Genomic DNA, 21,523 nt, shown 5'->3' on the forward strand with positions numbered 1-21,523 from the left:
TCATCTACACTTTCCCCTCAGTAAGCTGCGTACTCATTTTACCGACCTCGGAAGGATGGAAGGTTGAGTCAACCTTGAGCCGGCTACCTGAACCAGCTTCCGCCAGGATAGAACTCAGGTTGTGAGCAGAGCTTGGACTACAGTACTGCAGTTTACCACTCTGTGCCACGGGGCTCCTACCCTATAGATTACCATTCTTTAAAAGGCACCAATCCTGACTGGACCCACCATAAATCTAAATCAGCAAACACATCTGCCTTACACCCCATCAGTCAAACAAACTATTGAAGCCGCCCTGTATATAGCTCAGGATCATCTATACTGGCTGGCAGCAGCTCTCTAAGGTCTCAGGCAAAGATCAGTTCTGCCTAACACCCACTATTTGACTTCTCTTATCTGGAGATGCCAGGAATCGAATCTGGGTACTTCGGCATGTAAAACATGCGCTTGTCAGCCTCTCTCTGTGGCTACAGCATGCAGCTTCCTATTGCGTTTTGCAAGCAGCAGACACGTTCTGAGCTATTTCTTTGCTTAACAGGAAACTATCAAAAAATCCCAGAGCAAAATTTAGACAGATGCAACCAAGAACAATGTATTTCCCTTATTTCTCCTGATCTTTTCAACATAGCTCCTCCTGGGTCCTTTAGGTGAAAAACAGCAGCTGGCTACTCCTAAAAAAAAGTAGTGTGTATCTCTCTGATTCAAAATGTGACAAAAGTGCAGCAAACTGCAATTAAGCGACCTGCCAAAAATGCAGTAAGACACATCAGATGCTGCTCAATCCAATCAATGTCAATAAGGGCGTTTTCGCACTGACCTTTACTCGGCAGCGACGCCCCTCTTCACCGCACAGGATCTGCGCGGATTTCGCACTAGTTGCCGCGGAGCACCCGGAAGAGCCGGAAAGTCCCGTGGCTTTTGCGGCGCAAATGGAAACTGGTTTTTGGCGGTTTCCGTTTGCGCCGCAAAAGCCGCGGGACTTTCCGGCTCTTCCGGGTGCTCCGCAGCAATTAGTGCGAAATCCGCGCAGATCCTGCACGGTGAAGAGGGGCGTCGCTACCGAGTAAGGTCAGTGCGAAAACGCCCTGTCTTATGAGCAAGTAACTGGAGGTAAGATGGTAGTCTCAATATGCATTTTTAAAGTATACTTTCAACCCTAAGCATACAGTCAAAACCCATCTTCACATTGCTATACAAACTTTACACAAGGTTCAGTTGATCTTTTAAAAAATGATTTCGGCTAGATTTAGGTCAGCAGAATAGTTGACTGAAACAAAGTTTGAGTTCAGCGGCACCTTTAAGACCAACAAAGTTTTATTCAAGATATGAGCTTTCGTGTCATGCACACTTCCTCAGATACAATCAAATGGAATTTAGGTTGAACAACAGATTAGCATACAACACAACAAAGATGTCTTAACAGATGCAAGCAGGAATAACAAGCTAAGCTTATATTGTCACCATTTCTTTGGATTTAACTATGGGGTGAAAACAGTGAAGCAAATAAATACGTCAAAATTGGAGACAGATGTGTAAATGTATCCCTCCTAATTGTGGAGTGCTAAGAGTAATTAACTGAGGCCCTTTTGTTATGCTCCATCCGTCTCCTCTCAGGCATGGAGATAATATCTTATTCATGAACATATGAACATATGAAGCTGCCTTATACTGAATCAGACCCTCGGTCCATCAAAGTCAGTATTGTCTTCTCAGACTGGCAGCAGCTCTCCAGGGTCTCAGGCTGAGGATTTTCACACCTATTTGCCTGGACCCTTTTTTGGAGATGCCGGGGATTGAACCTGGGACCTTCTGCTTCCCAAGCAGATGCTCTACCACTGAGCCACAGCCCCATTCATGGCTCTCCAGGGTCTCAAGCTGAGGTTTTTCACACCTATTTGCCTGGACCCTTTTTTGGAGATGCCGGGGATTGAACCTGGGACCTTCTGCTTCCCAAGCAGATGCTCTACCACTGAGCCACAGCCCCATTCATGGCTCTCCAGGGTCTCAAGCTGAGGTTTTTCACACCTATTTGCCTGGACCCTTTTTTGGAGATGCCAGGGATTGCACCTGGGACCTTCTGCTTCCCAAGCAGATGCTCTACCACTGAGCCACCGTCCCTCCCCTTCATGGGTTAGCGATACCATATTTACCAACAGTGTCTATCACTAATTCTGGGAATATATTACATCAGTTATGGACAGTAATTCTAAATATTCATGTAGCATCGGTGAGCCTTGCACCAGAAAAACATTGGCAGTGATTAATTATTTTCTGATGTTAATAACTATTCTAAGGCAGCTTTTCCTTAATCAGCAAATGGAAAAGGGGAGCATCAGAGTCAGTAGTAACTCTTTATGTACATAAGAAGAAAACACCATTTCTTGGTATTCTTCTTTGGCTTCATGCTCACTTTATCTGTTGCACATGCATTACCTTTCATTTATGCATGTTTATTACTATTACATAGTAATTCCACATTACAGAAAATAATGAATAAGGTCCTTTATGCTAGCCGTACATGGAGCAAAACAAGTTTGCACAACTATTTCTGATAAAGTGCACCTTTTCTTCTTCTTCTAACAACCCAGATACAATTTGAACCCCACTGGCATTTATCTTACTGCTCCAGGCACACAGCTTGAAGTTTCCTTACATTCCTCATTTTCTGCAGCTCCTTCTGACCCCCTCAAAAGATAGTTTCCAGAGCTGTGAGATCCACGCAGAGCTATGTAGGTTGGGTGGGGGCCGAGGTCAGAAAGGAGAAGGGGATGAAATTACTTCTGCTTTGTTTTTTGCAAACACATGTTCCACCCCTCCTCAGTCTAGCCCACCAACCCACATGGCAAATACTCCCATGGATCCACAATCCCAGAAACTATTTTTCCAGTGGTCAGAAGGGGCTGAAAGGATAGGAGAATTCTGTGTGCTTTCCATGAATAGCTGGCTGGATATACACTAGTCTTTGTACAGAATGTGTGATCCATGAACCTGGACTCAAGTTCTCTTGTATGTTCTCTGGTTTGTGTACAAATAGTTCCACTTCCAAATTATCTATCCAGCCCACCTGAGACCCATATCTCAGGAAAAAAAAAAAAAAATATATATATATATATATATATATATATATATATATATAAATCACGCAACGGTCACCTCGAGATTGGATTACTGTAATGCCCTCTACATGGGGCTCCTCTGTACCGAACCCGGAAGCTGCAGCTGGTGCAGAATGCAGCGGCTAGACTGTTGCTGGGGCTTCCTAAATGGGAGCACATACAGCCTGGACTGCGCGAGCTGCACTGGCTGCCAGTTATATACCGGGTTCGTTACAAAGTGCTGGTCATTACCTTTAAAGCCCTATATGGTCGAGGACCTGTCTACCTTAGGGACCGTCTCTCCCCATATGAACCCCAGAGAGCACTGAGGTCAGCCGGAAAAAACTTGTTGACTACTCCCGGACCGAGAGAGGTGAAGCTGCAATGCACCCGTAACCGGGCCTTCTCCTCTGTAGCCCCGAACCTATGGAACCAACTTCCAGAGGATATGCGGGCCCTGCGGGATCTTGAACAATTCCGCAGGGCCTGCAAGACCTTCCTCTTCCGACTGGCTTTCGCTGACGAAGAAAGAAATTGCTAATGATAACCGCCATCATAAAAGAACAAATAGCGTTAGCACTTTTACTAATTTAATTAATTAATTTTAAACTTAATCAGAATTTTAATGTTTAAATGTAATTTGTTTTCTTTGCTTTTTTGTGTAGTTGAAATTCAAATGATGTTGTTAGCCGCCCTGAGCCTGCTCCGGCGGGGAGGGCGGGATATAAATAAAATTATCTATCTGTCTATTATCTATCTATATATATATATATAGTCATCAGAATTAATCCCAAGCTTCTATGACTATAACTATCCAAAATCAATCGTTAAGGAATATAACACTCAGACCCAAAAATTGGTCTGTACAGTTGTGCATGCACTTGTGTTCCTGGAATACTTAACAACCTCTGCTTACATTTTGTGTCTTCAGGGATCGAACCTGGGTCAGTTGTAATAACAGACACAGCAGTGGATTCGTTTTTCAAGCCTCGGTTCGAGCAGGTGATACTGGACCGTGTGGTAGTACGAAGCACTGAACTTGATAAAGACTTGGCCGAGGAACTCCTAGAATGTAGCAAAAAGATAAAGGATCTCCCAACACTTATTGGTCATACCATGTGCACCTATGATTTTTACGAGGGTGAGTAAGAAAGGCTGATGACACACAATGCATTTTTTTTGTTCCTAACCACCAGGATGAATGATGAAACATGATAGTATTTATGGCATGGCCTGTCTGGCACTACTCCAGACTTGGGGTCATTCTAGCCTTATTTCTTTTAGATAAATTTGAAGGCCTCTGTACACAAGACTATTCATCACAAGGAAAGCCAACAAGAAATAAACGTAATGTTTATTCAAGAAATAAAAGGAGGGCACTTTCCTTACCCACATCCCTTTATAGCATTACCTGCAATTATCTGCCCTCAGTTTTTAGCTATTGGGGACACATTCTTTGACGAAGTTTGAGAATACTTGAGGTCCAACCTTCTGTCTCAGAGAATGTTTATAGAGCAAGGTTTATAGAGCGAAACGTTACTATCAAGTAACATCTCCCTTTTCATTTTCCTCCAGTTTCTAATTCTTTTCAAATATGCCCCCAAAGTGTGGGAAATCTAATACAAGCATGAGAAATTCATCTCTCAAAAGTTGTATATGCAAGACTGGATCTTAGTTTCAGCCAATGGGAGCACATTTATAATACCACTTGAACACAGTACATTTCTTTAAAAAAAAAAAACAAAATGAAATGAAACCTCCTGAGATCAATGAAAGAACAAATGCTATTTGCTGTATTGGTCTGGAGTAGGGGTAGCCAAACTTTCTTAACGTAAGAGCCACATAGAATAAATGACAGATGTTTGAGAGCCACAAGACAGAAAGGAAGGGAGGGAAGGAGGGAGGTAAATGGGGGAGGGAGGTGGAAAGAAAGCAACTTTAAATACATTCTTCAAGCCACCAGCTGGCTTGGCTTGGAGAAGTGATTTAAAGAGACAAATGCCTTCTCCAAGCCAGCTGATGGGGTAGTGGGGGCTTCAAGAGCCACACAATATATGTCAAAGCGCCACATGTGGATCCTGAGCCACAGTTTGGCCACCTGTGGTCTGGAGGCTTCATCCTAGTCCTTCACTTATTCACAGGGTCGCCAAGAACCACATTTGCTCTCCAGACAAAGATTCCCACTGGAGCCTCCTGACTTTATCCAAACACCGTGGGCGTTTTCGCACTGACCTTACTCCGGAGCGACGTCCCTCTTCACCGCGCAGCGTCTGCGTGGATTTCGCACACGTTGCTCCGCAGAACCCGGAAGAGTCGCAAAGTCCCGCGGCTTTTGCGTCGCAAATGTAAACCGCCAAAAACCAGTTTACATTTGCGGCGCAAAAGCTGCGGGACTTTGCGGAGCAACGTGTGCAAAATCCGCGCAGACGCTGCGCGGTGAAGAGGGACATCGCTCCGGAGTAAGGTCAGTGCGAAAACGCCCCGTGCGAAAGCAAAGGATGAAACTTTCCCAATCCCATGGGCTCCCTGGAATTTTGTCTATCTGGTCCCTCCTTTTTAGCAGGTTGACCTACTCACCTTCCCACACTTACTGAGCTGCAGGCAGGCAAGGGAAACCCCAGGCCTCCTAAGGGCAATGAAAATGAACAACCCAACCCTAAAAGTTAAATAAATACAAACAGGGCCAGTGTGTAGAAGTAGGCCAGGTAAGCAGCCACCTAGGGCACCACCTGGCCTAGAGGGGCACCTCTGGGTGGCCCCTCCCCCCACCCCGCTGCTCTAACCTTCCTGGGTCTGCACAGAGTGGGTGGTACAGTGGGCTCTGAGGAGCAGACAGCCCACCACCCCGCCCTCGGAGACCCAGGAAGGAGAGAGCAGTGAGGCAGCGCTGGCACAGTGGTGTGTGCACTCCTTGGAGTCCACCTTCAGTGGGCTCTAAGGAGTGAAGAGGCCACGGCCCCACCCCACCTTTGCCTTTCCAGTAGGGTTGCCAAGTCCAATTCAAGAAATATCTGGGGACTTTGGGGGTGGAGCCAGGAGACCCTGGAGGCGGAGCCATAAGCAAAGGTGTGACATGCACAATTGAACTCCAAAGTTCACATTTAAAGGAACCGCACTACATTACAAATAATGGATAGTGGCACCTTCTTTTGGGGCTCATAGAATTGGACCCCCTGGTCCAATCTTTTTGAAACTTGGAGAGCATTTTGAGGAGAGTCATCAGATACTATGCTGAAAACCTGGTGCCTCTAACTAAAAAAAAACAGCCCCTCCAGAGCCCCAGATACCCCCAGATCAATTCTCCATTATACCCTATGGGAATTGATCTCCATAGCAAATAATGAAGTGTCCAGCAGACATTTCCCTCCCTCCCCCATGCTGTTTCTGACGACCCTGAAGCGGGGGGAGGGCCTCCAAACCAGGGGATCCCCTGCCCCCACCTGGGGATTGGCAACCCTAGCCGCCACTCTGGACTGATGGCCCCTTGGGGAGGCCCAGAGTACCCTCCCAAGCCCAACAAAAATGCTCCTTTTAGCTGAGAAACACAGGTGTGATGACCAGGCAGAGAACATTAGAAAGATCAAGGTTTATTAATGCAGGGATGGGTATTTAAACAGGGCAAGGTGCTTAACAGATATAACAGTGTATAAAGGAAAATGAAGCATGCATCATTATCCTCTCCTCCATTTTATCCTCACAACAACCTTGTGAGGTAAATTAGGCTGAGAGTGTATGACTGGCCCAAGCTCACCCAGTGAGCTTCCATGTAAGGATACAAGCCTCCAGGTGGGACCTAGGGATCCCCAGAAATTGCAGCTCATCTCCAGATGACAGAGATCAGTTCCCCTGGAGAAAATGGATGCACTGGAGGGTAGACTTTGCAGCACTGGGCCCCACTGAGGTCTCCCAGCCTGACTCTGTGAGAGTAAAGAACGCAGTTCCACAGCCCACAAAGTTTATGTATCAAGCTCCTCATACAACCCCTGGACACTGATTGGTTACAGCGGGCACCAGGCAATGTGGGGATTGTAGGCTGCATCTGCTTTCTACTCCCACACTAGGCCTAGGCCTCCCTATGCCTTGTCTCCTAGTCCTGCACAGATCATGACAACCCTGTATGCAAAGAAAGTCTTATTATAGCAGCTTCCTGCTATGTAACGCTCAGGAAAATCTAGGAGCCCCTCAATAGCAGTGCCTTATGTCCCTCATTTTCAAAAAAATTTACTGTGAAAAAACAAGCATATTCTATTAAATAGCTAAAGCAAATAGTCCCTTGTCAATAATCATAACATAATGTTAACAGCTGGATTACACTCCAGTTACTTCCTACGACGGGATTATAGCTTCCAAATTACCTTTGCAGAAGAAAAATGTCAAGAAGTGTGACATTTATGTAAATAACCATTAGCTCCTCTGCATTGCCCTGGAACCTTTTCTTTGGAGGCAATTAAATGCCATTTGCCAAGCGGGTAAAACAGAATAAATGGAGAATTAATAATCTGTGGCCTATTTATAAACCTTTGGATCTGTTTGCAAAGCACGGCCATCTGTGTTTTTGCTCGAGGCCACATTTCCTCAAAGCCATTGCGGAGGATTAAGATGCAGGAATGGAAAGACCATGAAAGGGGGCGGCCCAGGTTAGCACAATTGCAGGTACACATTTGCAGGTACACATCTAAGAAAACGTGTTGTGAAGCAAACAAGCATGACTTAAGTTCACCATTAGACTTGCTAAAACCCATCTTGGACAGCAATGAAATAGATTACACACTTTAGTTCGTGTTATATAGTCAAATGAACATACGTAGCTGCCGAATATAACATCAGACCATTGGTATACGTAGCTCTGTATTCACTGTAGCGACCTGCAGCGGATCGCCAAGATTTCAGGTAGAGAAAGATCTTTCCCAATTCCTACTACTTAAAGCTCAGTGTACGCATTAGAGAGCAGTGGTTCCCAGCCTTTTTGGTGACCCACAGGTCCAAATTTTCTTAGTGTGGAGCTGACCCAAGGTTTTTTTGCACTCTAGGCAAACTATCATCTTGGGACCCATCAAGGTCAGCATTCCATTTTCTACAGTGGCTAACCAAATGTCATTGAGAAGTCAACAAAGGTCATGTAAAGGGCACAGCTGCCTCCCCTGTGAACCCCAAGCAAGAGGAATTCTGACATATGCAGCCTTTGCATATGTGGGTTACATTCTGGCCTTTGACCACCCTCTCCTTCTCCATTAATCCCTCTAATTCCCCCTAAGAGTCTAAGAAACTCCTCTAGTAATCATCAAGATGAGGGTTGGGCACAAACCGAACCATGAATCATAATTCGTGCTAAAAATGATCAATTCATGGTTTGTTCCAAACTGGTTCGTCTGATCCCACCACACCCGAACACAAACGTGCCTGATTCCATTTGAGACTACTGCATGCATGGAGGAGATATCAGCCTTCCGCTTGAACCATTTTCCTGACCTCAAACTGGCTTGCAGAGCATTATGTGGTTTATTGAGAAGGGCAAGAGTGTACATGTTGTCAAGGCCTGCAATGTGTGGGTTTCTTCAAGAAGCCAAATAGTGCCCCCTTAGTTATTTGTTTGTTTAAAAACATTTGTTGGTCACTTTCCTCCCTTGCGAAACTCAAGGCAGCTTCCTATATAAATAAAACATGATTAAAAACACAATAAAAACATCAGTTATAAAATCCATAATAATAGTAATAATAATAATAATAAATTTTATTTGTATCCCGCCCTCCCCGCCAAGGCAGCTCAGGGCGGCTAACAGCATCTATACATGTACAACAATAAGTAATAGATAAAACTTAGTTAACAATAAAAACATCTAAACATTATAAAAACCCGTTAATAATTAAAAAATAATTAAAAAATGTTTAAAAACATTTGTTGGTCACTGTCCTCCCTTGCGAAACTCAAGGCAGCTTCCTATATAAATAAAACATGATTAAAAACACAATAAAAACATCAGTTATAAAACCCATAATAATAATAATAATAATAATAATAAATTTTATTTGTATCCCGCCCTCCCCGCCAAGGCAGCTCAGGGCGGCTAACAGCATCTATACATGTACAACAATAAGTAATAGATAAAACTTAGTTAACAATAAAAACATCTAAACATTAAAAAACCCGTTAATAATTAAAAAAAAATTTAAAATTCACAGTTTCAGTTAAATTAAACTATGACCATAAAAGTCATAGTTTAAAAACTCCAATTAGGACGGCCAATAATAAAAGCTAAATCAATCAAAATGCAGTTCTAAATCAAACTTCCTCCTTAGGGTTGACACACCTCCCTAAAGAAGATATTCCCTAAATGTGGGTCTGCCACCCAAAAGGCCCTTTCTCATGTATCTGCTAAACAAGCATCTTTAATTGGCGAGGTTAGGAAAATAGTGCTGGGAAGAGGGTGAAGCCCCTCCTTCACATGCTTCATAGTCACCATATGTGTGGGAACTGAGGAAGAAGAAGATATTGGATTTATATCCTGCCCTCCACTCCGAAGAGTCTCAGAGCGTCTCACAATCTCCTTTCCCTTCCTCCCCCACAACAGACACCCTGTGAGGTAGATGAAGATATTGGATTTATATCCCGCCCTCCACTCCGAAGAGTCTCAGAGCGTCTCACAATCTCCTTTCCCTTCCTCCCCCACAACAGACACCCTGTGAGGTAGATGAAGATATTGGATTTATATCCCGCCCTCCACTCCGAAGAGTCTCAGAGCGGCTCACAATCTTCTTTCCCTTCCTCCCCCACAACAGACACCCTGTGAGGTAGATGAAGATATTGGATTTATATCCCGCCCTCCAATCCGAAGAGTCTCAGAGCGGCTCACAATCTCCTTTCCCTTCCTCCCCCACAACAGACACCCTGTGAGGTAGATGAAGATATTGGATTTATATCCCGCCCTCCAATCCGAAGAGTCTCAGAGCGTCTCACAATCTCCTTTACCTTCCTCCCCTACAACAGACACCCTGTGAGGTGGGTGGGGCTGGAGAGGGCTCTCACAGCAGCTGCTCTGTCAAGGACAACCTCTGCCAGAGCTATGGCTGACCCAAGGCCATGCTAGCAGGTGCAAGTGGAGGAGTGGGGAATCAAACCCAGTTCTCCCAGATAAGAGTCCGTGCACTTAACCACTACACTAAACTGGCTCTCCACAGCTCACAACTCTATAAATCAGTATCACTGAGATCCTTTCATTGGAGAGGTTAGGGATCAAGTCTAGGACCTTTTGCATGCAAAGCAAGTGCTCTGCCATTGAGTCCAGCCATTACAACTATATAAATATTTCACTCTGTCTGAGCCTTGAAATTAAACTTTGTGCTTTTATCCAGACAAATTGCACCCTTCTCCACTTCAACCATTGGTGACGAATTTTCCTCACTGCAGGAATGATGTTAAAGCAGATGGCATTGTAGAATACATTAATGCAAGATCCCCGAGCACCTCCTGGCACTCTGAACTCGAACATATGTGTGGCTCCATTAAGGAAAACAGTAAAGCCTCACTGACAAATATAATCCAGTTTAAACCTGCTAGCCAGTACATATCAAGGAGCAATCTGTACAAGAACTAGCCCTGGTCTTGTAATCAGTACATACCAAGTACATACTAGCCAGTACATACCAAGAGGCAATCTGTACAAGAACTAGCCCTGATATTGTAATGCCTGTTTACTGCTCTCAGTTTCGGTGGTGTTAACTGCATCCTTTTGCTTTCCCCGTGGACTTCATTTGTCATGATATATTTAGCATCAAGCACAATAGCAGCACAGTTTACCCGGGGAGCACTGTTGGGGCCCTTCTTCCTCATTCAATCAGGAGGGGGAGGGGTTTGTTGAGGTCACTGAGAACATCAGCCAATCACTTCTTTCCTGCATTTCATTCCTTCAGTCCCATCAGTACTTGTCCACGCCTCCAGTAACCATCTGTCATTCAAAAAGTAGAGGGTTTTTTTTTACATTGTGTTGTTGACTGAGCAAGCGGATGCCCTTGACTGAGAGCTAACGATGTGTTGTGTTTTTCACTTGTTTATACGTGTTTTCACATGTGCCATGGATCGTGGAAGGTTTCCTGCCCCCCGCCAACAGTTTTCTCAAGTGAAAACCACTCTGGAGGGAGTTATTTCACTGAGGTCGTTTTCGCACTCACCTCCAGCCGGCGCGACCCCCCTCTTCACCGCGCAGGATCTGCGTGGATTTCGCACTAAATGCCACGGAGCAGCCTTTTGCGCCGGAAACTCCCGGCGCAAAAGCCGCTCAAACGTAAATCGCCAAAAAGCAGTTTGGCGTTTGCGCGGCTTTTGCGACGGGAGTTTCCGGCGCAAAAGGCTGATCCGCAGCATTTAGTGCGAAATCCGCGCAGATCCTGCGCGGTGAAGAGGGGGGTCGCGCCGGCTGGAGGTGAGTGCGAAAACGACCCATGTAACTGTAAATTGAGCAGAAAAAAAGGGGGAAATAACTCCACCCAGTATGGTTTGCCAGAACGGGAAAAAAAGATTAAAACTTTATTAAACAGACTGGCTTAACTGAGTGTATACTCAGTTTCCCTCTTCTCTTTTCATTGGAAACACGCCTGACTATAGCTCATTGGTGGTGGTGGTGGTGGCTGTTTTTAAAATAGTGTGCTATGATCTGTAGCAAGAACTTCTACCCTTCTGCAGACTTGCCTGCGCTCTCTGTGTAGCCAAGAGGAGATACTGACTTCCAGTTGGGGCTTCTAAACCAGTGGGGAGAGGGCCCTCCCTCTTATTTCTCTAAACCTTATTAAGTGCTCCTTTTCTGCAAGGAGAAGAACTTGCAATTCTAACTTTCTCCACCCTGGATAATACTGATCAAAATGAAACAAAACAGGATTGCTGCTGAGTTTCCAGCTGGGAATTCATTTACCAAGCATGTGGTAAGAGCCAGTTTGGTGTAGTGGTTAAGTGTCTGGACTCTTATCTGGGAGAACCGGGTTTGATTCCCCACTCCTCCACTTGCACACTGCTGGCATGGCCTTGGGTCAGCCATAACTCTGGCAGAGGTTGTTCTTGAAAGGGCAGCTGCTGTGAGAGCCCTCTCCAGCCCCACCCACCTCACAGGGTGTCTGTTGTGGGGGAGGAAGGGAAAGGAGATTGTGAGCTGCTCTGAGACTCTTCGGAGTGGAGGGCGGGATATAAATCCAATGTCTTCATTTACCTCACATGGTGACTGTTGTGGGGGGGAAGGTAAAGGAGATTGTGAGCCGCTCTGAGACTCTTCGGAGTGGAGGGCAGGATATAAATCCAATATCTTCTTCTTCTTCATCTTCTTCATGTGGGGACCCCATCTGAATCAGGGCCATGACAGTCAGTGAGAAGAGGTTTCAGCCTCCCTTCCATGTGCATTTTTTCCAACCAGAAACAGCCTCAGGGTTATAATTTGCCTCATTGAGTGCGGGTCATGTATTTATTTATTTACTGTATTTATTGTCCACCTTTGTCACCTTTGCTGGCACCCTAGGCAAGCCGGCCCTGCCTCCAAAAGCTTACAGGGCTCTTCTTACAGAGCCCACTGTAAGCTCTTGGAGCATTGGCTACATCCAGGGGTGTGTGGCCTAATATGCAAAAGAGCTCCTGCTAGAATTACCCCCCTGTAATAAATTACTGAATAAACCAAACAGTATAAGATATACTGTATTTTTCGGACCATATGACGCACTTTCCCCCCCCAAAAAAGTGGGGGGGAAAGTGCGTGCGTCTTATGGTCCGAATACTAAAAGATGAGGGGGGAGGGGCCTGCAGCCCCCGGGAGACAAGCGGCGAGATCGCTCCCTCCGCCCCCATCGCCAACCCAGCACTTTGCAGGGAGCGATCTCGCCACTTGTCTCCCAGCCAGATGTGCTTGCCCCGCGCTTGCGTGCCTGGCTGGGAGACAAGCGGCGAGATCGCCCTCACCGCAAATCCTGCACTTTGCAGGCGCCGGCATGCTTCTCCCGCGCCTGCGTGCGGCCCCCGGCCAAGGCGGCCCGAAGGCTGCAATGGCGCCCGCATTACCGAAGATGGCCATTTGCGCACGTAGACGAAGGTGCGTCTTATGGTCCGGTGCGTCTAATCGTCCGAAAAATACGGTACTATAATTAATGCAGCAACTAGATTACCAAAATTCTAAGTCAATACAGTACAAACAAGATAATATTAGTGGAATGGTAACTACTGAAGAAGCTGACTTGAAAGAGGCTCGTTTTGGCCCCAGATCCACGTCTCCTGCTTCCTTCCATTCCACAGACTTTTGTCCCATCCACAATATGAATGAAGGGGAGACGTAAGAATAGGAGGGAGAACTGTGAGCATTTGGGGGTATGAAAAAAAGTATTTTTGTGACTCCAAGAATCATGAAAATGGTGTACAGTGGCACCAATATGGAGACTTTATGAATGTAACTAGCAGTCAGCTGAAGAAAGCATGCATGTTTTGTTGGAGCAAGAATCTACATAAACCCAGTCTGACAGCTACAGTATGACAGCTGGTGATCTAGCTGCCAGGCTAGGTCACAGTGACCTGATCAGCAGACCGGCTTGAGCCGGCAGAAGCCAAGTGATGCAATCTGCTGAGTCAGCACGGCCAGGATTGGCTGCTTGGACTATATATGATCTGTGTGTGCATCACACAGGTCTCTCCCTGTGAGATGGTGGTTAGGCGAAGCACTTTGTCCGTGGAGGTGATATTGTATAGACTGCACAAGAGAGCACTTGTTGTGTATATATGTTAATACACCTTTTGGCACTAGTTGCACGTGTCTGCCTGATTTTCTTTCCTGAAGCCCTGTGTCGGGCAAGTCATCTCCCTCACTCTGCTACTCCCGCTCCGACAGGGTTATGGGCCCAGGGCGGTTCCGCTGCGCGGAGGAGAGAGTTGAGAGTTGAGCTGACTGTGAGTTTGGAGAGAGCCAGAGGGACGTCGGCAGCCAGCTGTGAGGAGGAGTCGGCACGATGGCTCAGCAACAGCTTGGAGTAGCCGTTGAGAAGCTCACCTCAGCCAACTACGCGGTGTGGAGCCTGAGAATGCAACACTACCTCAAGCGTGAAGGGCAATGGCTGTTCGTGAGTAACCCCCCTGCTGACTTATCTCCTGCCGAGACTGTGTTATCGGATAAGGCACTGGCCAACATAGTGCTATCTATAGGAGATGACCAGCTGGTTTATGTGCGAGGGAAGGACACTCCCAAGGCTGCCTGGGACGCGTTGAGTGCGGTGCATGTTAGCACCACTGCTGGTTCCCTCATGGCCTTGACAAGGAGGATGTTCCGCACCGTTATGCCGGCTGGAGGGTGTGTGAAAGATCACATCAAACGGCTAACGGACTGTTTCGTTGAGCTGGAGGCAAGAGGCAAGACTGTAGCTCCAGACGACAGAGTGTACATTTTGCTGTCGTCGTTGCCACCTGAGTACACTCCCCTGATAACTTCTCTGGAGACGGTGGACGTAGCGACCCTGACCATGGAATACGTCTGTGCCCACCTGCTTGACTTCCAAGAGAGAATTGCGGCCGTGAGCTGTCCGGGGGTGTCGGCCGGGCAGCGTGCTGTTATCGGTGTGTCCGGGAAGACAGCCAAGAATGAGCCAGCTTCTGCTGCTGGCAGGCGTCCGAAGGTGGAGGAAGTGGAGCCGACTGCGTTTGCAGTCCGTCGCTGCTATGGATGCGGGTCGTCGCAGCACCTGCTCCGAGCTTGCCCTGAGAGGGAGAAGAGGCGGGGGCGTGTGCGGCGAGAGCGGAGGACCGCCAGCCCGTGTGAGGAAGCAACCCGGCTGGTCACGTCTGCAGTAGAGAGCACAGGGTCTGCTTGGATTTTAGACTCCGGGGCAACGAGCCATCTCTGCTGCGAGAAGGAGTTGTTGAAAAACATTGACAGTCCTGAGCATAAGTATGTGAGATTGGCTGATGGGACCACTGCCAATTCTGTTTGCTCAGGCAATGTGGAATTTCCTGCACTGAAATGTATGTTGCAAAATGTGTTGTATGTACCCTCACTGCAGTCTAACCTGTTGAGTGTTAGCACACTGTTTGACCAGGGATACCAGGTGAGATTTGAGAAAACCTGCTGCAAAATCCTGGGAGGTGGGGGAAAGTTGCTTGTGACAGGAAAGAGGGAAGGTAAACTGTATGTGGTCCAGAGTGATTGTGCCCAGGTGGCTCAGGTGTCGAATGAGCCTGTGCACAATAATTGTATACATTTGCTCCATAGGAGACTTGGGCACTGCGGATTTAGGGCGTTAAAGAAAACCCTGGAGCTTGTGCCTAGTTTGAAAGTAAATCCTTGCAAATGTTACTTGGATTGCCAGGTCTGCAAGAAGACCAAAAGCAAGGCGTGTGCTGTTGCTAAAGAAAGCTCAAGGGAAAGCACACGAGCCCTGGAACTAGTCCATTTAGACGTTATTGGCCCATTGCCAAAGAGTCTGTCGGGGAGGAGATACTGCTTGGTGGCCACCGACGACCACACGAGGTACGCGTGGGTTTTCACCATGGTGCATAAGTCTGAGGTGTATAAGACATTCACCAAGTGGGTCAAAGCAGTGGAGAGACAATTAGGGGTTAATCTCCTGGCTGTACAAACCGACAGAGGGGGGGAATTCTTATCTAACCAGATGAAACGTTGGCTGGAGAACAAGGGCATCGCCCACCGTCTGACGAACCCGGCAACGCCCCGAGAAAATGGGCATGGGGCTGTATTGCAGAACGTGATGTATCGCATGTTAGAGGATGCACAACTGCCAATGACCTATTGGGCAAAAACCATACATGCAGCTGTTTTTTTGCAAAATAGGGTTTGGTGTAATACTGTGAAAAATGTGCCTTACAGGTTACTGTTGAACAAGACCCCAGATTTGAGTTCTTTAAAAGTCTTTGGGTCACGGGCTCGGGTTGGCATCCACTCCACGAGTAGCGGGGAGGGGGATGTCCGGGCAGAGAGCCTAATTTTTCTGGGCTACAAGCCAAGGGCCAGGTGTTATCGTTTCTGCAATAGCAAAAGCAAGATAACACTTAGTAAGAGTGCCCAGTTCAATGAAAAAAGCAGCTGGCCACGGTTGCACTCCTTGCAGGAACAATTTGTCCTGCTGCCAAGTAGCGATAACGATGTTGGAGCGCAGCCCAGAACTCCAGCCCCGGAGGTGGCACCCAGTGGGGCTGGAGAAGGTGAGCCGAATGCTGGCACAGAGCCTGACGAGCAGAGTCAGCAGGCAGAGCCTCAAATGCAGGAACTGGAGGTAAAGTGTGAGAGTCAGGAGGTTCAACACCCAATTACAGGGGCAGAGCAACCAGCCCAGGAGGTGGGAACAGAGCAACCCGAAGAAGACAAAGCTGGTCCAAGCACAGGGCCACGGGTGTCTGCCAGGTCCACCAAAGGCCAACGTCCCGCTAGGTACAAGTGTCCCTATGTCACTCTGACTGTCAATCCAGACCCACCCGGATTTGAGGAAATGTTAAAAGAAAAGGCTAAGAAATGGAAAGCCTGGGTGGCAGAGTGCGAGGCAAGGGAGAAGGAGGCTGAAGCCAAGCGTCTGAAAGAGCTGGCTGAACAGGAACACGATGATGTGTTTTACAATCATGATGAGTTCCTGAACGAATTCCGGAAAGGGTTCCGAGCTACGTAAATATGAACTGTAATGTTGCTGGTGGACATGTATGTAAACTGTGTAAAGTGTTTTGGTGCACTGGGTTTAAATAGATTAGGAGGTGTGTTGGAGCAAGAATCTACATAAACCCAGTCTGACAGCTACAGTATGACAGCTGGTGATCTAGCTGCCAGGCTAGGTCACAGTGACCTGATCAGCAGACCGGCTTGAGCCGGCAGAAGCCAAGTGATGCAATCTGCTGAGTCAGCACGGCCAGGATTGGCTGCTTGGACTATATATGATCTGTGTGTGCATCACACAGGTCTCTCCCTGTGAGATGGTGGTTAGGCGAAGCACTTTGTCCGTGGAGGTGATATTGTATAGACTGCACAAGAGAGCACTTGTTGTGTATATATGTTAATACACCTTTTGGCACTAGTTGCACGTGTCTGCCTGATTTTCTTTCCTGAAGCCCTGTGTCGGGCAAGTCATCTCCCTCACTCTGCTACTCCCGCTCCGACATGTTTACTGTCCACGTATCTCAAAAAGGTAGAAGGGCGAATAGGGGAAGAAGAGCCACAAGTAAATGGAAATGACTGGGCTTTTGTAGGGGTTTGGGGAGGCATATCCATTTCCCATCTCAAAAAATGTTAAAGGGGAAGGAGTGGTTCTGCCCACATCAGGGTCCACCCCTCCAAAATGCGCTACTACGGGGATTGCTAGATAATGACAGGAGATATGATGGGCTGGGTCCTGGGATCCATCACAGGAAGGCACTGCCACACTAGGGTTGCCAATCCCCAGGTGGGGGCAGGGGATCCCCCGGTTTGGAGACCCTCCCCCCGCTTCAGGGTCATCAGAAAGCAGGGGGAGGGGAGGGAAATGTCTGCTGGGAACTCTGTTATTCCCTATGGAGATTTATTCCCATAGAAAATCATGGAGATTTGATCCGCGGGTATCTGGGGCTCTGGGAGGCTGTTTTTTGGGGTAGAGGCACCAATTTTCCATATAACATCTAGTGCCTCTCCCCAAAATACCCACCAAGTTTCAAAAAGATTGGACCAGGGGGTCCAATTCTATGAGCCCCAAAAGAAGGTGCCCCTATCCTTCATTATTTCCTATGGTAGAAAGGAATTGAAAAGGTGTGCCGTCCCTTTAAATGTGATGGCCAGAACTCCCTTTGGAGTTCAATGATGCTTGTCACAGCCTTGATCTTGGCTCCACCCCTAATGTCTCCTGGCTCCACCCCCAAAGTCCCCAGATATTTCTTGAATTGGACTTGGCAACCCTATGCCACACTCAGACAGTAAACTCCGACCTCCAATGATGCAATATCGGTCCATGGTGTGGAATTCCTGCTTCAGAAATGCTTCCACTCAAAAGTGGGACAGCAACCCCTCAGAAGCCACTAAGACATTGTCATACAGATTTAACCTAGAAAAGCGCACCCATCAGGCCAAGTCAGTTAACATTGTGTTACCTAAGCTTCTATCACTCCTAGTAAATGCTGATCAGTGGTTAGTGTATCTTTGTTTCACAGGACACAAATGTTTGAATGCCCGGCAAAGCCAATGAGAGATATTTCGGCTTTCCATTCTCATAGGATTTCCCTTCTTATCTGAATTACTTGCAGGATGAGGTTTAAATAAACTGCTCTGCATTCCGCCCTATCATTGGTCTTTCCCCCTTGTTTTGTTTTGTTTGGTGCTTCTTTCCTCTCCACACTGTAATAAAGCACATTAGCCTTAATTTATTGACTATCTTCCAAAGTGATAAAATACTTTTTAAGACTCCAATTTTTTTAATGTCCCTCTATGTGTTTCATGCGGCTGTCTTTTGCTGTAATGTTCTGCATTTAAAAACTACACGGCAAACAAGATATTAATATTTGAAGAAGTGTGCTAATAAAACTTACAACACTGTGAAGTTTTACATTTAAGAAGAATATTGGCAACTTGAGTTTGGGCTTTCTGGAAAGAAAGGCTGCTCCCCCACCCCCAGTCATTTGAATTAAGTGGGGAGGAAAGGGTGGGGTTTGTCCGCTGGCTTGCTGGAAGGGAGTAGGGATGTGCAAAAAAAAAAATTCGGATTTACACGGATTCGGAAGTATACCGGGGGTGGGGGATTCGGAATCCCCGTATACTCCTGAATACCGCATTCGGAATAGCCGCATATACGGTAGATGTGCGGCTATTTCCGAATATACGGCCCTATTATACCCTATGGGCCATTGAAATCAATGGCAAATAGGGTATATTTGAAGCCACATGGAGGGGAGGGGGTTTGAGGGAGAGCCCCCAAATTTGCAGGGGACCTGCAGGGGACTCTCCCCTCCAACCCCCCCCCCCCAAGTCCCAAAAAGATTGGGCCAGGGGATCCCATTCCAGGGGCACCCAAAGAGGGTGCCCCTATTCCATCATTATACCCTATGGGCTATTGAAATCAATGGCAAATAGGGTATATTTGAAGCCACCTGGGGGGGAGGGGGTTTGAGGGAGAGCCCCCAAATTTGCAGGGGACCTGCAGGGGACTCTCCCCTCCAACCCCCCCAAGTCCCAAAAAGATTGGGCCAGGGGATCCCATTCCAGGGGCACCCAAAGAGGGTGCCCCTATTCCATCATTATATCCTATGGGCCATCCCTCTATCTACTCTATGAACCCTGCAGTGCAGGCCTGGAACCAATATAAACCCAGTTGCCAACGTCACTGCCACACAAAACACAATCTGCTCAAAGTCTGCCACAGAACACACAATCTACAGATGCCAGCTCTCCAGCCCTGCCCCAAACAACACGGGGAGAGCTGGCCAACCACAACAAGCCTGCTGCTTCTGGGTCTCTCACCCAGGTGCCAGCTTCCCTGCCACAGAACACACAATCTACAGATGCCAGCTCTCCAGCCCTGCCCCAAACAACATGGGGAGAGCTGGCCAACCACAACAAGCCTGCTGGTTCTGGGTCTCTCACCCAGGTGCCAGCTTCCCTGCCACAGAACACACAATCTACTCTATAAAACAAGAAAGTGACCCAGCCCACACACAACCTCGCCAACCCCCACACCAACCAGAGGTAATTAAAAAAAAAAAAAAAACAAAACCAGCAGAATCACAAAAGGCCAAGTGTTAAAAAAGTGGCCTTTTCACCAATAAGAAAGTTCAGGCCAAATCAGTCAACAACACCCCCCCCTAAAACCAGAACCAGGAAAAGGGGGACAAAAGTGGCCTTTTAAACAATGGAAATTAGTAACAGCAGCAGCACAACACAGCAGCAACAAATCAAACACTGAATACTTTTAAAACAGTAAAAAAATAAACTTTTAACAATACAGGAACTTTGCCAACCCCTCCTCCCCAAAAAACCCCTTCACCCTAACCCCAAGAAATCCAAGCCACCCAAATCAGGAGAAGTAAAAGGACACTGCACTTTTAAAAGTCCTCTCACTAAATTAAGATATGGGCAAATTGGCAACACCCCCCCACCCCAGGCCCCCTCCCTAAGCAGAAACCCCTAACCCCCTAACCCCAAATAAGCTACCCCACGACTACCACCACCCAAATCTGGATAAGTAAAGGGACTCTGAGTCTTAAAAAGTCCTTTTACCAACAATAAATAAAAACAAGAACCCCAATACTGTCTTACCTTGTCTTCTCTAGTCCAGGGAAGTCTGGTAAGGCTGAGTGAGAGAGCAGCAGGCAGCAGCTGAAGCTAAGGGCCAGCCAGCCAGCAGCACAATCTCTCACACCAACCAACAAAGCAGCAATGGAGGAGTCCAGCCAGGAAGACTCCTTAAAAAGCCCTGCAAAGCATGCATTTGCAATGCATTTTGCAAATACATGCTTTGGATTGGCTGCTGGGGCTCCTCTTCCCCCTCCCCTCCCCCCTGATCCCAGGGAGGCTATGGAAAAGGCAACTAAAGGCGGGAAAGTAGGCAAGCAGCTCCTTTGAGGCTGCAGAAGCTACTTTCCCGCCTTTTGAATTGACAGCCGTATACTTACGAATAGCTATTCGTAAATATACAGCGAGTCGTATTCGGCTGCCGTATAATGGGCGCCTATGGGGATCGGCTGCAGCCTATTCCGTATACAGCTGAATCAGTGGTGATTCGGCTGTATATACGGTTTGGCCAAACCGAATGCACATCCCTAGAAGGGAGAGCCAGCAAAAACAGAAGCTCTGGGCTTGATGAAGGAAATTGGGACCGACTGTCCAAGTAAAGGACGTATATAGGCCAGCATCAGACTGGCCTACCTTCCTTGGCTGTGGCTAATGGTGGAGCCAGTGGAAGCACCCATTTCCCCTCCCCAGTGGGAACAAAGAGACAAAAACAAGAGTTGGGAATAACTAAGGGCTACTTTATTAATTATTTACATTACTGCAGCATAGGGTTGCCAAGTCCAATTTAAGAAATATCTGGGGACTTTGGGGATGGAGCCAGGATACTTTGGGGGTGGAGCCAGGAGACATTATGAGTGGAGCCAAGATCAAGGCATAATTGAACTCCAAAGGGAGTTCTGGCCATCACATTTAAAGGGACGGCACACCTTTTCAATGCCTTCCTTCCATAGGAAATAATGAAGAATAGGGGCACCTTCTTTTGGGGCTCACAGAATTGGACCCCCTGGTTCAATATTTTTGAAACTTGGGGGGTATTTTGGGGAGAGGCACTAGATGCTGTACTGAAAATTTGGTGCCTCTAGCTCAAAATACAGCCCCCCCAGAGCCCCAGATACCCGCGGATCAATTCTCCATGATTTTCAATGGGAATAAATCTCCATAGGGAATAATAGAGTTCCCAGCAGACATTTCCCTCCCCTCCCCCTGCTTTCTGACGACCCTGAAGTG

The 21,523-nt window shown here is 47.1% G+C and overlaps 1 protein-coding gene across 1 annotated transcript in view; it reads left to right on the forward strand.

Annotated features, from left to right (window-relative positions):
• The window catches only part of UPP2 (uridine phosphorylase 2), a 55,281-nt gene that overhangs the window by 21,506 nt on the left and 12,252 nt on the right, over nucleotides 1–21,523 (forward strand). The window contains exon 5 of the mRNA XM_060257364.1: nucleotides 4,027–4,236. Coding sequence (XP_060113347.1) covers nucleotides 4,027–4,236 — 210 coding nt within the window. The remainder of the gene's footprint in view (nucleotides 1–4,026; nucleotides 4,237–21,523) is intronic.

The sequence above is a fragment of the Heteronotia binoei genome, chromosome 16 (assembly GCF_032191835.1).
Source record: "Heteronotia binoei isolate CCM8104 ecotype False Entrance Well chromosome 16, APGP_CSIRO_Hbin_v1, whole genome shotgun sequence".
NCBI lineage: Eukaryota > Metazoa > Chordata > Lepidosauria > Squamata > Gekkonidae > Heteronotia > Heteronotia binoei.